At 39.2% G+C, this 22,048-nt stretch overlaps 1 protein-coding gene across 15 annotated transcripts; it reads right to left on the bottom strand.

Annotated features, from left to right (window-relative positions):
- Nucleotides 1–2,452: 2,452 nt before the first annotated feature.
- Nucleotides 2,453–18,318, bottom strand: tpm1 (tropomyosin 1 (alpha)). Of its 15 annotated transcripts, none has more exons than XM_086027216.1 (10): nucleotides 18,072–18,315; nucleotides 17,820–17,945; nucleotides 12,205–12,338; nucleotides 12,002–12,119; nucleotides 11,086–11,156; nucleotides 10,796–10,871; nucleotides 8,401–8,463; nucleotides 8,240–8,309; nucleotides 6,786–6,864; nucleotides 5,137–5,356 (listed from the first exon to the last, which is right to left on the bottom strand). In XM_086027216.1, the coding sequence occupies exons 1-10, from the start codon at nucleotides 18,183–18,185 to the stop codon at nucleotides 5,353–5,355; spliced, it is 855 nt and encodes a 284-aa protein (XP_085883342.1). In that variant the 5' UTR covers nucleotides 18,186–18,315; the 3' UTR covers nucleotides 5,137–5,352. The 15 variants fall into 15 exon arrangements, with proteins under 15 accessions (XP_085883336.1, XP_085883339.1, XP_085883335.1 ...); XM_086027211.1 differs by lacking the exon at nucleotides 10,796–10,871 and adding an exon at nucleotides 9,374–9,449 and having other exon boundaries at nucleotides 18,072–18,313; XM_086027210.1 differs by lacking the exons at nucleotides 5,137–5,356; nucleotides 6,786–6,864; nucleotides 10,796–10,871; nucleotides 17,820–17,945 and adding exons at nucleotides 2,453–3,160; nucleotides 9,374–9,449; nucleotides 17,516–17,641 and having other exon boundaries at nucleotides 18,072–18,313.
- Between the last annotated feature and the right edge of the window lie 3,730 nt (nucleotides 18,319–22,048).

The following is a 22,048-nucleotide window of genomic DNA, read 5'->3' on the forward strand; positions in this document are numbered from 1 at the left end:
AAGCACACCATTATGTTGAACTGGACGTCAATGCTTCGGGTTAGAATTAAATATTGTAACGAATTGGGTTATCTGTGTTGTGGTCCAATTTGTGCCGAGTTGTGTTGTTTCCTAGGCTAATGAACGCATCGCGCGGCTCCCTCGACGGGAGGGGGTGCAAGCGAAAGAGGAGAAGCGGAAGACGAAGGAGAGGGAGCCGTGACACTTTTTTAACTTAACGGTTGTACTGTATTGGCGTTGGCTGCGGCCCACAGTAGCCGGTTGGGCTAATAAAATGCGTAAATTATTTTACGTCTGACGGCGTGTTCTTGAAAGACGCTACAATATATTAATCTACTAAATAAACTCTCTGTTATAACGCAGCTAGTCCACTTTTGAGAGAATGTAGAATGGTTGATTTGAAACTTGAGATGCATTGAAAAATAAAGAGTATTTGAAATATGGATATATGTCTGCAAGTATAATTTGTTTTCATTTTTTATTTAAACTAACCCCCCCACAGCTGTCCACCAAAGGAAGTCCCATCCAAATCTGATGTTCCATTTCAAAATAAACGTCCTCTGAAAGATGCACATTTCACTGTCATCAGGCCTGATTTAAAAAATTCATTAAAAATGATCCTTTAGCTATCGTGATAAGCGACCAGATCTGCAGGACACTAGACCACCCCAGCTGTCCACCAAAAACGTTCCATCCAAATCTGATGTGGAATTTTAAAATAAAGGTCCTCTGAAATATGCATATTTCACTGTAATGATTCCTGATTTTAAAAAATCAGTAAAAATATTCCTTCAGCTATCGTAATACCAGTCCAGGTATGGAGGACACTAGACCACCCCAGCTGTCCACCAAAGGATGTCCCATCCAAATCTGATGTTCCATTTCAAAATAAACGTCCACTGAAAGATGCACATTTCACTGTCATCAGGCCTGATTTGAAAAATTCATTAAGTATTAACCTTTAGGTATCGTGATAAGAGACCGGTTCTGCAGGACACTAGGCCACCTCAGCTGTCCACCAAAAAGTCTCATCCAAATCTGATGTGGCATTTTAAAATAAAGGTCCTCTGAAATATGCATATTTCACTGTAATCATCCCTGATATAAAAAAAAAATCATTAAAAATCACCCTTAAATCACGGGTGGTGACAGTGAAATGTGCATCTTTCATGGAACTTTTATTTTGAAATGGAACATCAGCTTTGGGTGGGACTTCCTTTGGTGGACAGCTGTGGGGGGGATTAGCGTGAATAAAAAATGAAGACAAATGATACTTGCAGACATATATCCGTATTTCAAATACTCTTTATTTTTCAATGAATCTCAAGATTCAAACCAACCATTCTACATTCTCTCAGAAGTGGACTAGCTGCGTAATAACAGAGAGCTTATTTAATATATTGTAGCGTCTTCCAAGAACACGCCGTCAGACGTAGTATAATTAACGCATTTTATTAATCCAACCGGCAACTGTGTTTCGTAGCCGACGCCAATACAGTACAACAACCATTAAGTTGAAAAAGTGTCACGCTCCCTCTCCGTCCTCTGCTTCTCCTCTCTCGCTGGCACCCCCTTCCGTCTAGCTAGCCGCGCGATGCATTCATTAGCGTCGGAAACAACACAACTCGGCAAAACACAAATTGGACGACAACACAGATAACCCAATTCGTTGCACACAATATTTATTTCCAACCCGAAGCATTGACGTCAAGTTCAACGTAATGGTGTGCTTTTATCTGAAGGGGACTTTCGCCGCTCGTCGGGGACTTATGACCGTAATGCCTGATATAAAGGAAAATTAGTGGCGGAAGGCTTGACTTCATTTTTTCGAGTGGAGGCTGGCTTGACCTCAGTGTCCAGTTCAACTTAATGGTGTGCTTTGATCTGAAGGGTGCTTTCGCCGCTCGTCGGCGACCTATTACCGTAATGCCTGATATAAAAGAAATTAGTGGCGGCTGGCTTGACTTCATTTTTTTCGAGTGGAGGCTGGCTGACCGCAGTCTTTCGCTTTGCCATCAAGGAGAGCCAGACCTGATTAATTGAATCCCGATCCTGAAAAAAATCGAGCGATGGTCCGGCAAATGTGGGTCAGCACAGCAGTACACTCACTCATAAAACAATTTATCACAAGCGAAACAATTGACTGGAAGGCAAATCGTTATTTAAATGAAAACCAGATGAATTCGTGAACTATTTCCAAATTGGTGCTACGAGTTCCGATAGCCCCAACAGAAATCTGAGTAGCCCCAGTTAAGCCACTCCAGCATTTTATTTGATATTCTTAAATATTTTTATACATTTCTCACAATTTCTTTCTCAGCCCTCCTATGTATCGGTCAAGCCCCCCCCCCACCTTCAGCCCATGCAGGGGGGATAAATGCCGGAGCCGTGCCAAAATTAAAATACTGCAGTGTAGTTGGAGTAATGTTAAAATAAATATAAGACAATCACAAAGCTTTCAAAACGTGCTTTATTTCAGAATTTAAACATTTCAAACAAGATAAATATTTGAAACATCTACATTAAAAATGCTAAAACAATGCACAACCAGATGTCTGAAACGCAGACAAAATGGAAAAAACTTAGGACTGTGGCCTAAATATGAATAAAATAGCACCAGTTGATATACTGAAGTTTCAGAAGAGGAGTGCATTGACAGTCAAAAAAAAGGCATTATTGTGAGGTTTAAGTGCTAAATTTATCCACGTTGTCCTTTGGTATGTGCAAATCTTGTAACTATCAATGCAGATGTGTTAAAAAAAAAAAAAAAAAAAAAAAAAAAAATATTTGTAACCAAAGTCACCTGTAAATCCACCCAAGTTAAATACATTGTTACAGTACAAAAACTGGCTTGCAAAAACAAACGTGTTTCTGAGTTTGGGCTTCATCGGAGGGAATGGTTAAGTTTTACTTCCCTTAACTCCTTGGGTGAGTTCCACTGAAGGCAGGATGGTGCAATAAAAATAGCATCTGGCTGTTTGTGCTGCACCATGGACAAGGTACAGGTTTATTGGGTAGCAAAGGTGCAAGTACAAAAAAAGCCAAACCACAGTGCATGTCAGGGTTAGACTGTGCTTTCACAAATTATTCAGTTCCATTAGAGTCTGGTCCAACATCTGGTGCATGTCGAGATTCTCCTCTTTAGCATGGGCAAGTTTTTCTATTGGAAAATTTAAAAAAGCAAGTATTAGTCACGCAAAAGGGATTATGAGACAGTCAGTCGGTTGGACTATGTTAATAATCAAGCTTGTTACATTTTTAAACTGTTCTTCACAGCACCAAAAAAAACCTCACTAAGTTTTTGTGAGAAACCATGCACACAGTCAACATTGTTATTCACACTGATAAAGGCACACTGTCAAAAATATGAAACCCTGTTAAAAAACAACAACAACAAAAAAAACTAATTTGCAGACCTGTCATTAATATACTGTATAAAACATTTCCTATTCAAGGCCAAGTGTAATTTATTAGTGACACGCCAGCTATTCTGGTAGATCATTTTAGTCAGAGAGCAAGCCAAAACAGATTAAGGAGGAGAAAGAATTTAAGGTACAAAGTCTGCTGGCAGCCTACCTTTTGCAAGAAAAGATAGTCAGGATGATGAAAACATCTCCTTGGTCATGATCCGCATGAACGTGATTCATTTAAATATATATTACCAATTTATTTTGTTAATTTGTGTTATACGAATGGTTATCTTTTAGCTGGGAATGACACAAGAAAGTGTCAATACGCATTCAAAAATGTATTTTTTTTTCATATTTATTTAAAAATTTGGCGCCCCAAAAATATGCTGACATTTCACACCCCTTTTCAATACTTGCTTACCAGGATCCCTTAGAAAGGTGCAAAACATTGTTTACTCCAAATAGTCAACCATATGAAGCATTGCAAAATTTTGAAGAAAAAAAACCCCCAAAATGTTTCAAACTATTTTCTGCCATTGTTTGACACATTCTCAGATAAAAGATACTCTTAAACCTGAGGTTCTCACAGAAATTCAACACCTACAAAATAATTGATATCTCAGCTCCTGTAGCGGATAGAAACAGAATTCCAAAAGAATTTGAGAGCTTAGACATGTGGCTTTCACACAGGCCCAATTATTATTTACTGTTTCAATCGAAGATGTGAAAATAAAGTGTCAGTGCAAGAGAAGCACTATTTTTAATTTTAAAAAAAATCAGGTTGTAATTGCATCCTCTATTTTGTTAAAAAGACGTCAATATTGTCATTGTCTAAAAACATATCTTAACCATATATCACGTTCGACTGAAACCACTGGTTCAAAGTCCACAAGTGCATCGTCTTTTTCACTGCCGTTACTTATTTCAGAGCTCCCGCGATCGTCTGCGCGTCCGCTATTATGCTAAAAAAAAATTCTGCGACATCCTCCAAAGGGTCGCGACACCGCCACGTGTATATTCTGACGTATTTGATTGGCTAAGAGACCGAGATTTGCATTTAAAAAAAATGAAAATGGCAAACGCTCTCCTGGCTTTAAGGGTTGAAAGATGCAACAGCGCTCCCGGCTATAGTGGTATAAACCCAGTCGTGCGCTCCCGGCCTTAATGGGTTAACTCATTTTCCACCAACGCAATATTAATCAGAACGCCATGTTTGGACTAGTGGAGGCGCATAAAGCATATTATTGGAAAGAAAATGTTTGGGTTGACATCCACTTTCAGTCCTACTTTATTGTAATTCATCAAAACACTCAGAGTGGTTAGATTGTACATTTATTGAATTGCTGCGTAACGTACAATGCCCAAATGTCATAATATTGCAACAGAGATCTGCACAAAGCTTCTCAGTCTGTTTCATCCAACTAGATGTTCTCCATCATCTCGCTACTTAACCATAGTCTTCCTGATCACAATCCAATCCTCAAAACACCCAGAGTAAGATTACCCCGTCACAGTACTTGATGCCGAAAACCCTCGACTGCTACAAGAGAAGCTAAATTGGCTCAGCTTTTAAGTTCTCGTGTGCCACCTTCTACATGACAAAAACAATGAAAGCACGGAAAACGATTGTTGAGACGTTGAAAGAAAAGTCAAGACAGAACATCAAGGCTTCTAGGTTTGACTGGAAATAAATAGGGAAAAAGGGACAGAGAAAAGAGATACAGCGTACATGGAAGGGATGAGGTTTATTCTTTTTACATAACGCAGAACGATTTTAGGATTCTGTACAAGAGATGGGATGGACTTTGACATGAGGATGAGAACAAACATGAGGATGGGAATAGCACAGATGGAGAGGGAAAGGAAGATGGAGGGAAGGCTGGAGAGAGCAGAGAGATGCCACTCCGCCGGAAGGAGGCGTCTTTGATGAGTTGTAAACAATTTATCTGTAAGGGGGGAGAGAAGAAGTACAGTAAATAAAAGGGGGAGTCTGCACTTTTTGCACCACATCAACAGGAGCCACGGCACGGAGCCCATTGAAATGGGATAAAAAAAAAAAAAGGAAAAAAAGTGCACATGGAGGGAAGGGGAATTTAAATGGGGACAAAGCAGGACATGTTAGTAGATGATCAATCAAAAGAGGAAAGTCTCGGTCGGGGCTACGGTAAGTGAATCCCTCCATTGATTTGCATGCGTGTCTCAAAATGCTACTAGAAGGCCCGACAAGTAGAAATGAAATAAAACTGGTCCATGCTGCTTCACGTGACATGCATTACAATTACTCCAGTCCTCTTTACACACTCTAATCTTACTGATACAATGGTCACACATAAAAGTGAAAGACTAGCCCACTGGGAGCAAGAATATGCTCACACATGAAAGACATTGCCCCTGAAATCCCTGAGTAAAACAATGAGCGTAATAATGACGCATCCTGAGGCAACTGCTACAACGAGTAAAACTCGTTCGGGCTGGGCAATTTTGGAAAGAAAAAAAGAAAAAAAAAATCACTCAATCATTATTTTGATTGATATTGAAATCAAAGTTAATAGAAACGATTATTCATCGATCAATACATTATCCGAGCCGCTTATCCTCATGGATTTCAAATTTTCAATGATCAAAACTTAACTTTAAAAATAACTTCAAAGAACAGCAAAATAAATTTGTAACAAAGAAAAATACAATGTTGAAATAATAGCAATAAAAAAACTAATTAAAATAAATACTGTCTGTTCCTGTTATGCGCGCATTGGCCTCATAGGAGCACTGTGGTCCCTTCTATACATGGAGTACACACATTACGATATAAAGAGTAGAAGAAGAAAGTTGCTCGTTTTTCCACAGATTAGGAAGAATATGGTACTTTTAAGAATTGTAATATTACCTATCTGTGTGTGTTACTCCAGCAATACTGTGCGAATATTAGTTATTTGAAGAAATATCGCCCTCGGAAATTGATGCGAATTTTCTATTAGCTTGGCAATGGTATTTTACATTGACTGCTAGCATTAGCACTGGCGCTGTTTCTAAAATTAAGTATGTCTCGTAGTTATACATACATGGTATGTGATTCTTTTTGTTGAGTGTTTAGTTTTGGAGTAAGCGCTAACCAGGGTGTTAATAAACAACTCACACTCGGGGACGGCAGAATAACATTCACCACCCAGTGCTGCATTCAGGGTGCTTTCCCAACACAGGAACCTACAAACGCACGCCACGCCGTTCGGCACATGAATCCTTTTTCTTCGGTTATAATGTTTTTAGGGATTGTGAGAAACCAAAATCGAACTCACGATTCAATTCCGATTCATTGCCCAGCCCTACTACTTGTAACAACCGACAAACAAGAGGCACGGCAGGTGGAACGTTTACATGGAAGTCATGTCATTGAGGGCGTGGTCCAGCTCCTCGCTGATGGCCTTGTACTTCAGTTTCTGGGAATACAACTCATCTATTGGTGGGCCACGGGCGCAGGGTGAGGTGCAGTGACAGGAGTAGGGGGACAAAGGTGACATGAAAAGGCGACGGAGACCATTCAAAGTGGAGAGATGGAAAAAGAAAAAGGGAGGAAAAAAGGAAAACAAAGTTACACCAAAGAATGACAGGAATGAAAGGCCAGTACAAGTGAGTGCAAAGTCCTTTGCGGTATGCACAGAGAAAATGTTGGCTTGTGACTTTTTGTCACTCACTAGTCTTGTTTCTACTTTGTTTCTCTAATTAGACTGACTAGGGACTTTAAAGTTATGTGCTAAAATGTATTGTGGTTCGGGTTGGGTGTAGGCGCAACTGTCACTTTCAGTAGCATTTCATAAAATGAAGGTTTAACCGTGGCATTAGACTACATTAGTTTCCAGCATTCTTTTCTGCTTTTGTTGTTCATTTTTGTTTTTTTCACCCTCTCAAATAAAACATTTAAGTGTAATTGTTAACCGACTATTAGAAAGAAGCCTTTAAGATACATTTGTGGAAAACAAATCTCTAGAATACAGTAAAAAAAACAAAAAAAACATAAAAGAGATAGCTAAAATAACTAGAGAAGCAACAATTATCGATTATGGTTAGAAAAAGACAACCGGAAAGCTATTGGCCGGAGGCACATTATAAAAATGTAAACAATACATTCAGCTATATTTTTCACTCACGATGAACACCCATGCGAAGCAAACCCTCACGCTCTTAACACAGTATCGTGAAATATTGACATTGTCAACCCTCGCTCTTGTACTTGTAAGACGATTAAGGCGGCAAAGGCGTGCTCACTGTTTATCCGCATTTATCACTTCCTGTTCTTGCCCCGTGCGCTGATTCGCTAGCAAACAGCCAATCAGAGTGACCAAATGTCTCGTCTTACGACGCCGATTCAACATGCTGAAACGCCCACCAGACGCTTCCTGGCGGGGTCCGATGTTACGACGGAGTTCGCTACACCAACCAGACGCTGCAATCCGACGCCCCGACGCGTACCGACGTCGGATTGGTGTATCTAGTAGGCCTTTACAGACCAAACCTGGAACTGAATCAAAATCCATGTGTTTGTGCATTTTTTTAAAAATAATGTCCCATGCTGAATAAAGGGATTACAATTCTCTTTTTTTCTTATCTGATTCATTGATTAATCAACAGATTAATTGTTAGTTGTAGCCCGGGTGTCTCGATTGTGAAACCAACTGATGACTGGAGCAACCAGCAGGGGACACAAGAAATGAGACCCTAGTTTCATAGCGACAGAAGACAAGAAATTCGCATCAAAAAAATAGATAAATAAAATACCATGACTGGATTTCCAAAGAATCAAATGTGGAGAGGAAGTTAAAAATCAAACATACCCTCCAGGTCATCAATGGTCTTCTCAAGCTTGGCTACTGATCTCTCAGCAAACTCAGCACGGGTCTCAGCCTGTGCAGAAGAAACAAAGACGTAAGCGCGCTACGACGACAACGACGGCACCGCATGTTCCTGGTGGCAAATGTTGCTCTGTGAAACTCGCCTCCTTCAGCTTGTCGGTGAGGATCTTGATCTCCTCCTCATATTTGTCCTCCTTCTGCGAGTACTGCGGAGCACAAATAAGACAATTCACACAAACTGAAGGAGTCAGCTCTCTGATAACACTGGTCAACAGCAAATTTTCAGAGAGAGATTTATATGTCCTTTAATGTATTTTTGACACCGATTGCAAAAATGACTTTCATTTTTTTCTAGCATCTCAGCTTTTTGAGATATTTTCATTTTTTTGTTTTTAAGTTTGACCTATGAAAGCTTGCGCAATACAGATTTTACCATGCGCTGCAATTTAGAGCTATAACGTTTCAGAAAAAAAAGCCACCAGTTGCTGAACCTAATCCTTAATTCATAAATATTACGAAATATATGAGGGATATTCTATACTTTTTCTCAGACTTATACCAATACATCTATTAATACTGAGTACTCAATGATAAAGAGTACCGGTACCTGCAGTACTATTGACATGAGGAAAAAAGATGAACCAAGACCTTTATTTCTGACGCAAATATTGCTGAGGAGGACTTGCTTGAGGCCAGATTTGTTTTTTTTCGTGTCATGATTATCGGCGGCTGGTTTCAGCAGCCTCCACGAGTACCCGATACCTTAAAATAAGTCGTGTATCGAGCCGATACCAATACCTGGTATAGGTACTCGCCATCCCTAAAATATATTACTTATTATTATTATGAATACCAGATATGCTAGAAAAAAAAAAAAACAAAGGCAGATTTGGAATCAGTGCAAAAAAAAAAAAAAAAAAAAAAAAAAGTCTGGAAAAGTTTTCTCTGATTCAAAAATGTAGTAATCATTTGTTGACCAGTGCAGTTACTCTAATGTAGTCATCAAATATAGTACAGGACTACAGCACGCGTCCTGTTTTTTTTTCTTCTGGCTGCCCATCGAGGAGAGTTGGATGGGCTTTGTCAGCATGCAGTCGGCCCGTACGGGCTGCTTACCTTCTCAGCCTGGGCCTCCAGTGACTTGAGGTTGTTGGTCACAGTTTTCAACTCTTCCTCCAGCTCAGAGCATTTGCTGGTTTGTTTAACAAAGAGGGGACGGAGAGGAAGGAAGCGACAACAACACCGACGGACAGAACCAGACGTTAAAAACGGGTGGAGGGAAAGAAACAAAAAGGGCAGAGTTGGGGGGGGGGGGGAGAGAGGAAACACGATCAATAAGAAGGACAGGGATTAAATCAGTAGGGAACCCCGAGCCTATTAAACAGAGCAGGAATGTGGGGGTGATTGTATGATGAAATAGTAGCGGATTAGATTTGGACAGTAGGTGTTGTTTCAAAGCATCAATGATTGTTCGGCACAGTCCCTGCAATGTTCAGCCAGACTTCCACCAAGCAGTTCTGACAAATGGCAAGTTTGCAATGGTGTCATTTTTTGTTTGCGCCGTCACATGCAGTAGAGGTGACAAAATTCAATTCCTGGTCGACCACTCGGCGTACTTCACTTTGTTTCACTCCGCCCACTTCCCGTGCTACCCACATGATAAGGTGCCACAAGATAGGGCTGAACCATTTTGAAAAAGAATCGAATTGCATTTTTTTGTCGCCTCAATATTAACATTGCGGTTTTATGTGTGATTATTTTTTTTCAACATCCTCTTCAAATGTATTTTTTTTTTTCCAATTAGTGTTGTAAGTTTACTAAACACTGACTTGCAGTCTTTTAAATTCGACAATTTGACAACATTCGACCAAACAAGTGTTGCATACACAAATCAATCATCCATAAATCAGATTACAACATGTAAACATGTGGTGTGGACTGCACTTCTTAAGCAATGAATTCATCTAGACACCATAAATATATTTATAAAAAAATAAAGATTACCAACTAACCAAAATGGTTTTTTTTTTTTCCAATTTCATCCTTTGCAATTTGAATATTGCATTTTACTTAACATTGCTTTTTTGATTAAAATTTGATGAATTGTTCAGCCCCGCCTTTTGTTTCAGCTTCCTTCCCAATTTCTGACAAATGGTATCAAACAGTATTGTTCTGCCTGGTGGAAAACGTGGCTTTAGAGTCATGAAAGAGATTCACAGTTAACCATGACATGATTAAGTGGCCAAATACAGAGTTCAAGTTAATTTGCACTCATTTCAAAATGAAACTAATCGTATAACACAGCTTGTTTTGCCACTCGGTTGTGTGAGAAGACACACACTTCCACTCCAAATGTGGTCACTTTAATGAATAGGTTGAACTGTTCATGCACAATGTAAAAGAGCATAAAAAGGAGGAGAGTGAGCACAGCAAGCAAAGCGGAGGCTTTCATTCTTTCCACTGAAAGATTGCATGAGGAGTGTCTTACGCAAAAAAAAAAAAAAAAAGTTGACATGTGTTAGTTTTGGCTCATAGTACCTGTCTGAGTGAGGAGTTTAGTGATTTCATGCTTTGCTCCACAACTCTTAGCTCATCGTCCATCCCTCGCCAGTGCCTGTGAGTGGCGATCGTTTGCAAGCCGCAGCCATTCAAGCCGGGGGGAGCAAATGCAAATGATCGGCACATACAGTAAGAACACAAGGCGTCACGTTCCAACAAGCCGGACGTGTGTTGACATTAATACGATTTTTTTTGTATATAGGGTGAACTGCTAGCATGCGGCGCCTGGGGAGCGTGGGTGACGTGGGTGTGAATTTTGTGAATTTTACCTTTCTGACAGCTCAGCGCGCTCCTCTGTACGCTCCAGGTCACTCTCAATGATGACCAGTTTACGAGCCACCTTTAGGTGAAGCACAGCAAAGTGTTACGAAAGCGATAGTTTATTCTAAAATAAGCATTTACTGAATTTGGGCCAGTAAAAAAATAAATAAATGCAAATTAAAGAAATGTTAAGAACTAAAACAATCAAATCTGTCGTAAAAAAAAAAAAATGCAACAGCATACAGTCATGGTTATAATAGATTTGGATTTTTCATTATAGCTTTTTTAAATGCAGTTATTTTTTTCAAATATATATTTTTTTAGTTGAGTTCATATTAATTTTAGATTTAGGATTAGATTTTGTTTTTTAATATATGGACTGTTTGTCAAGTGCCATTTTTTGTTGAAGCAAGGCAGTTAACACCTCAGTTAAAAATTTGGGGATATTATATGTGTTCAATAAAAAACAATTTAACAAAAATATCTATTTTGGAAAACTTGAAGTTAATAGTCAAAATGTACAACAATATATAATGAAAGACCAATTAATTTTTGCAATCATTGCAGAAAATCAAAAGTTCATGTGACCGCAAATATTGCATACCGGGCTTAAAAACAAAATCTGTATTAATGTTTGGTAAGAATCTGTATTTGATAGTAGGTTAAAAATACTACTTTGCAATAAATCGGGTCTGACTAGTCTGATGCCTAAAGCTCCTTGCACAGTAAATTGACACTCATATTCAAGACATATGTGGAAATCAAATACTTTTTTAGTATATTCTAATTTCATCTAATAAATTAAATTCAACAATTGATTTTTTTTTCTTACAGAGCACACAATTAAGCTTCAAAACGACCGTTTACTCCACATCATTGCGTTCCGGTTTGGCGTTACTTTTTGGAAACGTGTGAAAAACTCGCCTCCTCGTATTTGCGGTCAGCCTCCTCAGCAATGTGCTTGGCCTCCTTGAGCTGGATCTCCTGGATCTCCATCTTCTCCTCATCCTTCATGGCCCTGTTCTCAATGACCTTCATGCCTCTGCGAGGACACGGCCAGAGCACGTCAGAAGACGTAGCGACACGCAGAGAAGATGGCGGACGGCGGAACCTGTACGAGAACATACCTCTCGCTCTCATCGGCAGCCTTCTCTGCCTCCTCCAGCTTGGTCAGAGCAGTGGCCAGACGCTCCTGAGCACGGTCCAACTCCTCCTCAACCAGCTGGATGCGTCTGTTGAGGGATGCCACATCGCTCTCAGCCTGAGAACAGAAGGCAGTAAGTCAGTTTTCCCCACACAAACATTCCATTCCATTCCATCCAATGCTTACATGACAGCCCAAAGTATTATAGGCCCGATTGCTTATTCAAGCTGTTTGGTTGTTTGTGCAACCCGTTGGGGAAAGACTTCCTTTGACTTGCTCTGCTTTTTGACATGCGGCTTGCACTCATCCAAGATGTCCAGCTCACAATGTACACTAATTACATAAATACACTAAACTATTTGTATTTACTTAGCAGTATGTACTTTTGAGGATACAATAAGCTACATCACAGATATTAAAACATTTTCAAAACCCTCCCCACCAAAAAAAGACAAAAATACCCCCCCCCCAAAAAAAAAAAAACGACGTTCAGAAATCAAACTTTAAACATCACTTGGATCTGAAGATGCATTGTGGGATGATTTGTAGCGAGGTGGTGAATCTTTAACTTTTGACTTACGGTACTTTTTCTAAATCACTGTTCAAAATTATGCATACTGTATATCATAATGTCTGTTTTCTTGTCATTTTTAGTATAACTATGAGGGACTCACAGAACTAAACTCGCGTGCAAAGCCTATACCCCCCTGATTAATGTCATTTCAAAATGCACTGACCACATGAACTGTTTTTTTTTTTTTTTTAAACTGTCTTTTCCTGTGCCTGTAGCTTTAGATCATGGATGTCAAATTCATTCTCATTGCAGCCCACACATAGTTTTAGTTCCCTTGTGGGCCGTTATGACTGTGAAAACCATATAAATGTATAATCACCTCATCAAATTATTATAGTACATATTAACAACAAATTGACCTTGAAATTATTTGGCACAGAAAAGTGGCTCGCAAATATTTTAGTTGAGTGACTATTTTCGAATTTATGTTAAGAAGGCATTTGGCGAAAGGAAATAGTCCATATTTAAAAAAAATAATAAAATAAAATTTAAAAAAAAGGAAAAAATAAGAAAAGAAAACATTTGCTTTCGTGGGCCACAAAAACTGATGTGGCAGCTAGGATTTGTCCTCCTTACTTTGAGTTTGACACTCAGTTTGACACTCAGTTGATTTCTAGAAGGCAGAACAAGGAAGTCGCAGTACTACACATTGAGCGGCTAAGCTGGTAACAAGTCAACAGACAAAGGAGATAAAGCTATATTAGACTGAGCCTGGCCTGGCCTGGCCTCAGACAGTATAAGCCTTGACCGCCCAAGGGATTTGCTCTCCTTCTAATTCAAGGTGGAAAAAAAATCGATCTGTTGCTGTGCATTTACCATATATGGGCACGTCAAACATTATGTGTCACCTGCAGTGTGGTTTTTGATTTGAGCTTCCTGCTGGCAGAAAATTCTCGAGTCATACATTTAGAAAGTACGCTATTTCACCATCAGCATACAAGGCAAAGAGTTGGGAATCAAATCAAAACGTAGCAGGTGAAGTTGCGTACTCGGAGCGCAGCATCCCGCGTGGCAGAGGGCCCCCGCGGAGGCGAGCGACCGACATAAACGACAAGCTGCCAAACGGAGACTCATTGATGTCTTACTTCCTCCCTGGCTTGGCGTTGCTCGTGCAACTCGCGGTGTATTCTTTCGGCTCTGTCGTCCGCGAAGCCTGCCTGCTCTTGCAAAGATCGAATCTTTCGTTTGACAGCCTCCACCGACGATGGTCCTGCCATCCTTCGTGATTCCCTCACAGCAAAGCAAAACGCACGCTTGAGCACTAGCTGGCTGACTGCCCAGCTGCAAGTGAGTGGGTAGATCGATCCAAGTGCCGATATTGCCGATATCGCGGAACGAATTGATATTTCTCAAGATCAGTATCATGAGATCGATACTCAAGTTTTATTGCTCTCCAGTGGCTCTCAAATCTTAACACTGAATACCACCACCATAATGACCAACATCAAAATACAGTAACATTGTAGGGCCAAGTGTTCAAAACCGATGCATAGATGAACATTAACACCGTATGAAATATAGAAAAAATAAAAATACTACTTCATGATTAAATTCAAAATGATTGCACATAAATTTAAAATAAAATGCTGACTTAAACATTTAAAGAACTACTTGAAGAATAGATGCAAATGTATTAAGCACTGAACTGTGCTTGGAAAGTGACAAGTAAAAAATGTACAGTACTGGCAAGAAAAGTAGTTTAAACAGGCTATATGCAAAGCTACAAGCTTCATTGCGATACGTTTGGATGTATTTCATGTTTTAAATCTGGTCAATTTTATTTGTATTTAATTGAGTAATTTCTCTGGCCCGCATACAACTGGAGAGAGCCTGTGTACCACTAATGGTACTCACACCACACTTGAGAACCACTGTGCTATAGAGATGTGTTATTGAAATCAGAATTTACTGGAATTTAAAGTAATCTACTACAATAATACAAATGAGAATGGATTGAATATACAATAAATACACGTTTGTGTTAACAATGAAGCTGTTTCCATGCCATACTTACATTATAGCAGTGATTCTCAAAGTGTGGTATGGTAGTATAAAAACTTCCTCTAGTGCTATGTAAACATTCACTGAATTAAAATGGTTAAATTGCACAATATTAGTGTGGCTGAAAAGTTTTTTTTATGCAGACAGTTAAGTACAGTTCAATTGTATTTAACTTTTAACTACCATACATACATGCATTTAATGTTTTAGAACTGTTTGTTTTCAATCATTCTATTGTGGCGGACTTTATACTGCCACACTATCATCTAATAATTTATGTAGGTACATTTTGAATTGAACTTATGTAAAATATATCTTAACTGAATCATTATATACTAACTTTTTTTATATATCCTATAATTGTTCCTATATTCAAGCGCAGTGTTACTATTCAAAGAGTGCATAATGTAACAGTAGTTTATATTGAATATACCTTTTAGGGAAAAAATTATGTGCCTTGTTTTTGATGATCACTTAGGCCCACTAAAACATATTTATTTTGGTCATATCGGTGGTACTTGGAAAGCTAAAGTTTTTTTGTAGGTGGTACTTGGTGAAAAAAACTTTGAGAACCACTGGGCTATAGCAATTGAATGAAAACATCGGACTTTGCTCATATTCTTGCCTGTTTTTTAAATTTGTTTATGTTTATATACATTTTTTTTTTAGCAAACTAAAGGAAAAACAAGGCACAAAACACTTACAAGTTATGAAATTTCATTCAAAACAGCAGTTTCATGATGAGTTCGAGGATTATTTTTTAAGGAAAAAGGCATTGGTATTGATGTACATTACATGATGATATTGTCCCAGCTTGGTATCTGGTCGATAACAAATCTTGCACTATCGCACTGTTGCTCAAACTGACAAGATGACGTTACGTCATTGTAGAGAGGACACGCTGCCCACTAGGACAGTACATGTGCGGTATTGTCATGCAAAATAAGCGCTGAATTATTGTATTTCTGTAACACATTAGCAGATAAATAATATGTCACACGGCCCATAAAAGCAAACGAATGCGAAATTAAAACTGAATTTTTAATGACGTACACGCCCTTCGATAAGCACGACACAACCTAAAGAGGACAGGGACTACCTGTCTTTTACCGCCCTCTACTGGTCAATTGTGAACAATACACATGGTGCTGGCAAAAGGATGTCCTAAACAAGCCTGAAAATAATTGACAAACAAACAAAACAACCCTTCAAGAACATAAGGAAACCCCTAGAGTGGTAGCCTATTATTAAGGTTCCTCTTTGTATTAAGACAGTGGTGTCTTAACAGAAGTGGTGAACTGTTAAGTATAACAAAGTTAAACGTATAATTTTTTAGTACAGTGGACATCCGCATACTCGCTGTTCGGCACCCACGGATTAACCTATACATGGATTTAAAAAAATTTTTTTTTTAATATTTAAAAAAAACGTTTTTTATTTTCTTGGGAGGTTTTGGAGCCAACCTCCATTTTTTTGTGGAAAATGAAATGTTTACCGGAAGTTTATCCCTGCTTTTTTCTCCAATCATTTTTTAGGGTTGAGAATTTTTTTTTTTTTTTTTTAATATACTGTACATGGATTTTTGTGGGTTGACCCAGTCCTGATCCCTCACTATGTACGCGTAAATGAGCAAAATGATTATTAACAACTCCAGTTAGACATCTTTATGGTTTATGCTATTTTATGTACAAAAGAAATTAATGAGGACAAACATGTTCTGTCTTGAATGGGCCGCGACCTTTGCATGCCTAAGAACCACATGGCTGTCATGCATTGTTTGTACAACAATCACCGCGTACAACGTATACTGCATATCCACAACGATGCTGTTTCTTTTGATCGACATATTTTCCACCACCGGCTATATTTGGCCAAATTGTGCTGCTGGCACATTGTGAGGAACTGTGTTTTCCCCCCCTTTGCTAAGCAAGCAGCCTGCAGCTCAATGTTGACCATATAAAGTAGTCGGCTATATATATCCACTCTGCTGGCTCCCTGCGCTCGTGGGAAGACTGACTTGATTTTCACTTCGGAAAAAAAAAAATCCCTCAGCAGGCAGTGACATATAAAACGACGAGGATTAGTGTGCAAAATGTAATACGACTGCTATCATGTGTCCATATTGAAAATAGATGTGGTGTGGATGTCACGTACACTGAAGTGTGACTTTCTTTGGGCTGGCTTGTAAATGATTGAGCATGTAGCAAAATATAGAGCAGGGCTTCCCAAATGTTTTCATTTTAAAACCCAGATTAGGAATTTGGTTATTTCCAAATCAAAGTTACTGTATTAAAGTTACACTGTGTTTTGCCATACTATGGTCCTTTACTGAACATTAACTAATGCTAAAGCACACTTACAGATATTCAAATATTATCAAAAAAAAAAAGAAAATATGGGAAACCTGCATGGAGGACATATACTGTCTGACTTAAGGTTATCATCTACATCAGTGCTTATCATTCAATTATTGGTCTTCACGGTAACGTTTTTTGACAAAAAAATCTTCTAGGTATAAAGCTCAAGGGTATAAAACCAATATGTTTCGAGGCATTTGAATTTGACAGTGTATGAACAAAAATGTACACTTGGGCTGCGGAAGACCTCCACATCCCAACATGAGAGTAAAATGACAATGAGGGTGCAGTATCAAGAGGAAGATGAAAAACGTGAAAGGGATGTGTGACGGTGCCCTGGTGGATCCCTTGTCTTTACTTACATCTGTGGCTTTCTTCTCAGCCAGCTCAAGTTTCTCCTGGGCATCTTTAAGAGCCTCAGAGTACTTGTCCAGCTCATCCTCAGTTCCCTTCAGCTTCTTCTGCAGAGCTACCAAGTCATCCTCAAGCTGAGGCCCATTTCAGTAATTTTTTGGGGGGGTGGAGGGGGGGGGGGGTGGTAGGGTGGTGACCAGGGAGTGGCACACATACACAGATACAAAAGACGCACAGAGAACAGGAGAGGACAGGACAGGAGAAAGGAAAAGAGCAAGGTTAAAGAAATCGGCGCAGGTGAAGAACGGATACCTTGGCGGCGACCTCCTCGGCGCTCAGCAGCTTCTCCTCGGCAGTTTGGAACTCCTCAAACACTTTATCTCGCTCGTCCTCAGTAACACGCATTTTCTTTTCCAACTCTCTTATTTCATCCTCTAACTACACATGTGTATCAAAGACAAGCCAGTTAAACAAGGAAAACAATATATTCATGCACATCTATCTATCTATCTATCTATCTATCTATCCATCTATCTCTGATGAAAGAAGTGAACGAGGGCCAACCTGCTTGCTTCTGTCCTCCGCCGCCTTCTTGTCGGACTCGGCCTGCTCAGCTCTGTCCAAGGCATTCTCCTTGTCGAGCTTGAGCATCTGCATCTTCTTCTTGATGGCGTCCATGGCTGCTTATTGCCAACAGGGAAAGGCTCCGTCAAAGGAAAAAGTGGAAAAGTTAGCAGGAGGAGAGAGCAGGAGCCGGGGCCGTGTGTGCCTCAGTGAACGTGGAGCTGGAGTGCAGGCTCTGCCTCCCTGTGCCCTCACAAATATGTACTTAGAAGAGGGGGGGGGGGGCTCCGCAGATTCCTTGAGACATCCAATACTTTTTTTGGGGTGGGAGGAGGCATGTGAGGGTGCCTGGACGTCTTGCGAGGGTCTACTCGTTGATTCGCCTTCCGCTAAACATTTGACTTTTATACATCTTTATATGGGATGAGGGGAACAAGACTTCCTTATGATAATGTAAGAGAAGCCACTTCACGGAAGATGAAGATGAAGGCGCAGCTCTTATGCTCTCAGTAGAAACTAACTGGATTATATTAATGTGATCCTTTTTCTATTGTTCACCCAATACTGACCTTTTGTGTAATATGTCTGATTCCATAGTAGGACTGAACCATTTTGAAAATGAATCTATTTACATTTTTTTTCAGCTCATTATTGCCATTTAATATGCGATCATTTTTTTCCAAGACGTTCCCATGGATTTTTTTTTAACAAACACAAGCAATAGATTAATCAGTTTTACATTAACAAATAGAACAACTGAAGACATTCACAAAGCAAAGAGAACAAAGGTAGCTTATTAAAATGACAAAAATAATGTACATTGACAACATTTAGGCACATTAACAACCTAAGGAATTGAAGACATTTAAAAGCAAAGGAAAGAAATAAAAAGTATCTTTATGCGATTACTAAAATACCGTAGAGTGAAATTTATTTTTAAAATATATAGAATACCTTAATCAAAGGAATGGGGGGAAAAAAACCATTGTTTTAAGTTAACCTGGATTTAAAAGCATTTATACTTGGAGCTGACTACACTTCTGTTGGCAAAATATTCCTTTTGCATGCAGCATAACAGGTAAATGCTGCTACACCATGTTTGCTTTGAAACCTGGGCTCCACTATTTGAGCCCAGTCTGCAGTCCTCAGAGCACTACTGGGTTTATATTCAATTAGCATTTCTTGAATGTATTCAGGACCCAAACAACAAACCTACATAAACAATTATGTCATATAGGTTAGTTAGGCTTTCTCCAAAATAAAGAAGAATAAACCATGAATTAATATGAAAGACAGCTTATTTATCCATTGACCAAAATGAAGCAGGGGTTGTTATTATTATTTTTTTCTAAATTGCAACCTTTGCGATGTGAAAATTGCATTCTACTTCAATGCGAATTCGAGTCTTTCCTCCGTCTGACTTTTGGACCACAAGCAACTGCAGCACGCTTTTAAAAACATACAGTGCCTGTCTGGGTGTATGCCTGTGTGTGTGTGTGTGTGTGTGTGTGTGTGGGGGTGGGTGTGCGTGTGTTTGGGTGGGTGGCTGCCGTGGCTCAGCCAAGGAAAGAAGCTTCGTATAATGACCAAGCCCATCCTCAGGACAATTGTTCTGTATGATGATGAGGATTTTCACCTGATAACCGACAGGAAATCCTCCTTGTAAACTGTGTGTGTGTTGTGTGTTTGACTCAAGCAGACGCACTTCAACTTGTCACCAAGCCTCGGGTTCATCTGGCTCTTTAAACATTAGCCACAACATTTAGACATCTGAACAGTCTATAGAGGTCCATTACAAGAAGACTTGGATTTACTAAGATAAAAATGAAAACTTGCTTTTGAGTAACACTATTAGAGAGATATTACAATAATCATCATTGTGGTTGTGCCATATTTTTCGGACTATGCGTCACACTTTGTTTTCATACTTTTATTGGTCCTGCGACTTGCAGTATAGTCAGATGCGACTTTTATTTATTGAAATCAGAGGTCAGACTGGCAGCCAAAAGTCACGTTAAGGTAAAATCCTGGTCGGTTATTGTGCCTTTTGGTACTGTAAAAAATAAATCCTCGCTGTGGCAGATGCCGTACGCTAAACTAGCGATACGGCAAACGGTTGGCAAAAAAACTTTGGTGCATTACTGCCACTACAAGAACAGAATAGGATACAAGATTCTAGTCAAGGTAAGCCATTTTAAACTAAGAAGAAAAACATTTCCGTAGTTATAAGCGGAAGTTTCGAATCCAACTCATCGGAACTCATTTCTACCATCAACACGATTAGGTGACAACGATTTTGCGTTTGAGTCCAAGGTTCGTGGTTTCGGTTTCTGTAAAATAAATTCTCCCCCAAAATGCGACTTATACTCCAAACCGACTTTTTTTTCCTCCTTTATTATGCATTTTTTTTGACTGATGCAACTTATACTACGGAGCGACTTATATGTAGTCAGAAAAATACGGACCATCCATCCACCTCCTACTCTTAAAACTGCTGGGTAAAATGTAACCCAAACTTGGTGAAACAGCTAACCCAGCGCTGGGCCCAAAACGGACCGAGCCAATGTTGGGTTATTTAACCAACAAGGGTTAAAAACTACCCATACTGTTGGGTTGAAGCTTGTAATAAATGGGTAACCAGGTTCTCAGTATAGCTGTGGTTACAAAATAATACTCATTTTAATACCAACATTTTCAGGGTTCATTGTCAGTGTTTGCCACAGCAAGTGACTTGCATATTATTGGCACAGTTCTTACACCAGATGCCATTCCTGATGCAACCCACCCATTTTACATGAGTGGGCCAATTTGCCCTGAGCCCCTTTGTATCCCTGAGTTCAAAGTCAGCAGTGTTACCCACCAAGCCATCCAGCCTCCACCGATGTTTTCCAAGAATGTTACATTAAATTGACTTGCAAAATGGCAACCAGCTTCAGCTCTTCAGGCCACCCAAATTCAATCCACAATGCTATCCTCTCAAAGATTATTTTCCAATAGTTAGCTCCAGACCTAAGACCAGTTTTTACTGGGTCTTCAATTATAACATATAAATAAATGAAATTTTACAATTTTGGTTTATTGCTCACCAATTTGCTGTGTTCATAATGAACTTCAGTTTCATCCTTATTATCAAGTTAAATGTCAATGTTATGGCAATGCAAAATATGCTTTGTTTGGGCTCACATACTGTACATACTGTGTAGTTGTTGAGCTGAAAAGGTTAGGAAGAACGTTGCGTAATGTAATTTAATGAGGAAAGCACATGATAAGAAACAGCTGTAGTGTAGTACTGTAAGATCTTATATTTAATGGTCCTTTTCAGACATTTTAATTGGTTTGTTTATATGCTTTTTGTTTGTTTTGTTACCAGCTTTTATTATTTCTATTTGAACTTCATACTAAACTAAACTAAACTAAACTAAACTAAACTAAACTAAACTAAACCCATATAAACTAATTTAAAAAAATCTAATAGAAGTGAGAATCATAATCTTAAAAGCATAATTTTTTGATAAGTCTTGTTTGGGCTCTCATTAGATCGGATGTGTATAATATGAATCTTTATAAATACTGTATCTTTTACTGAATAGTACTTAAAATGAAAGTGTCTCATTAAAAAGCAGGCCTCCAGTCCCAGGAGGGTGTGGACCAAGGACATACTAGTGTCTTCTATAATCTTTACAAAGATACTTTGGATATTTTTAGGATCGCCTTCTCTTTCATGCACCTGCCTTGGTCTGTAATATGCATCCGAGCTTGGGTGCCAAGTGTCCAAGGTCCAATGCCATTAGATATGTCTCTTAAAATAATTCTTGTCTTCTTCAGGCTTCCCTGGGTTTTATACATTATTGTCTACACGCCTGGCAAATGACTACTCGCAGAATCAAAGAAGCCTCCAGAAATGTTCCATTATGTAGGAAATGATTAGAAGACTTCCGGGGCTCATCTTTGCCATTGAGATTTATGGTTGACTGACC

This window comes from Filicampus tigris, chromosome 4 (genome assembly GCF_054856515.1).
Source record: "Filicampus tigris isolate MCC_2025a chromosome 4, RoL_Ftig_1.0, whole genome shotgun sequence".
In the NCBI taxonomy this organism is placed as follows: Eukaryota; Metazoa; Chordata; class Actinopteri; order Syngnathiformes; family Syngnathidae; genus Filicampus; species Filicampus tigris.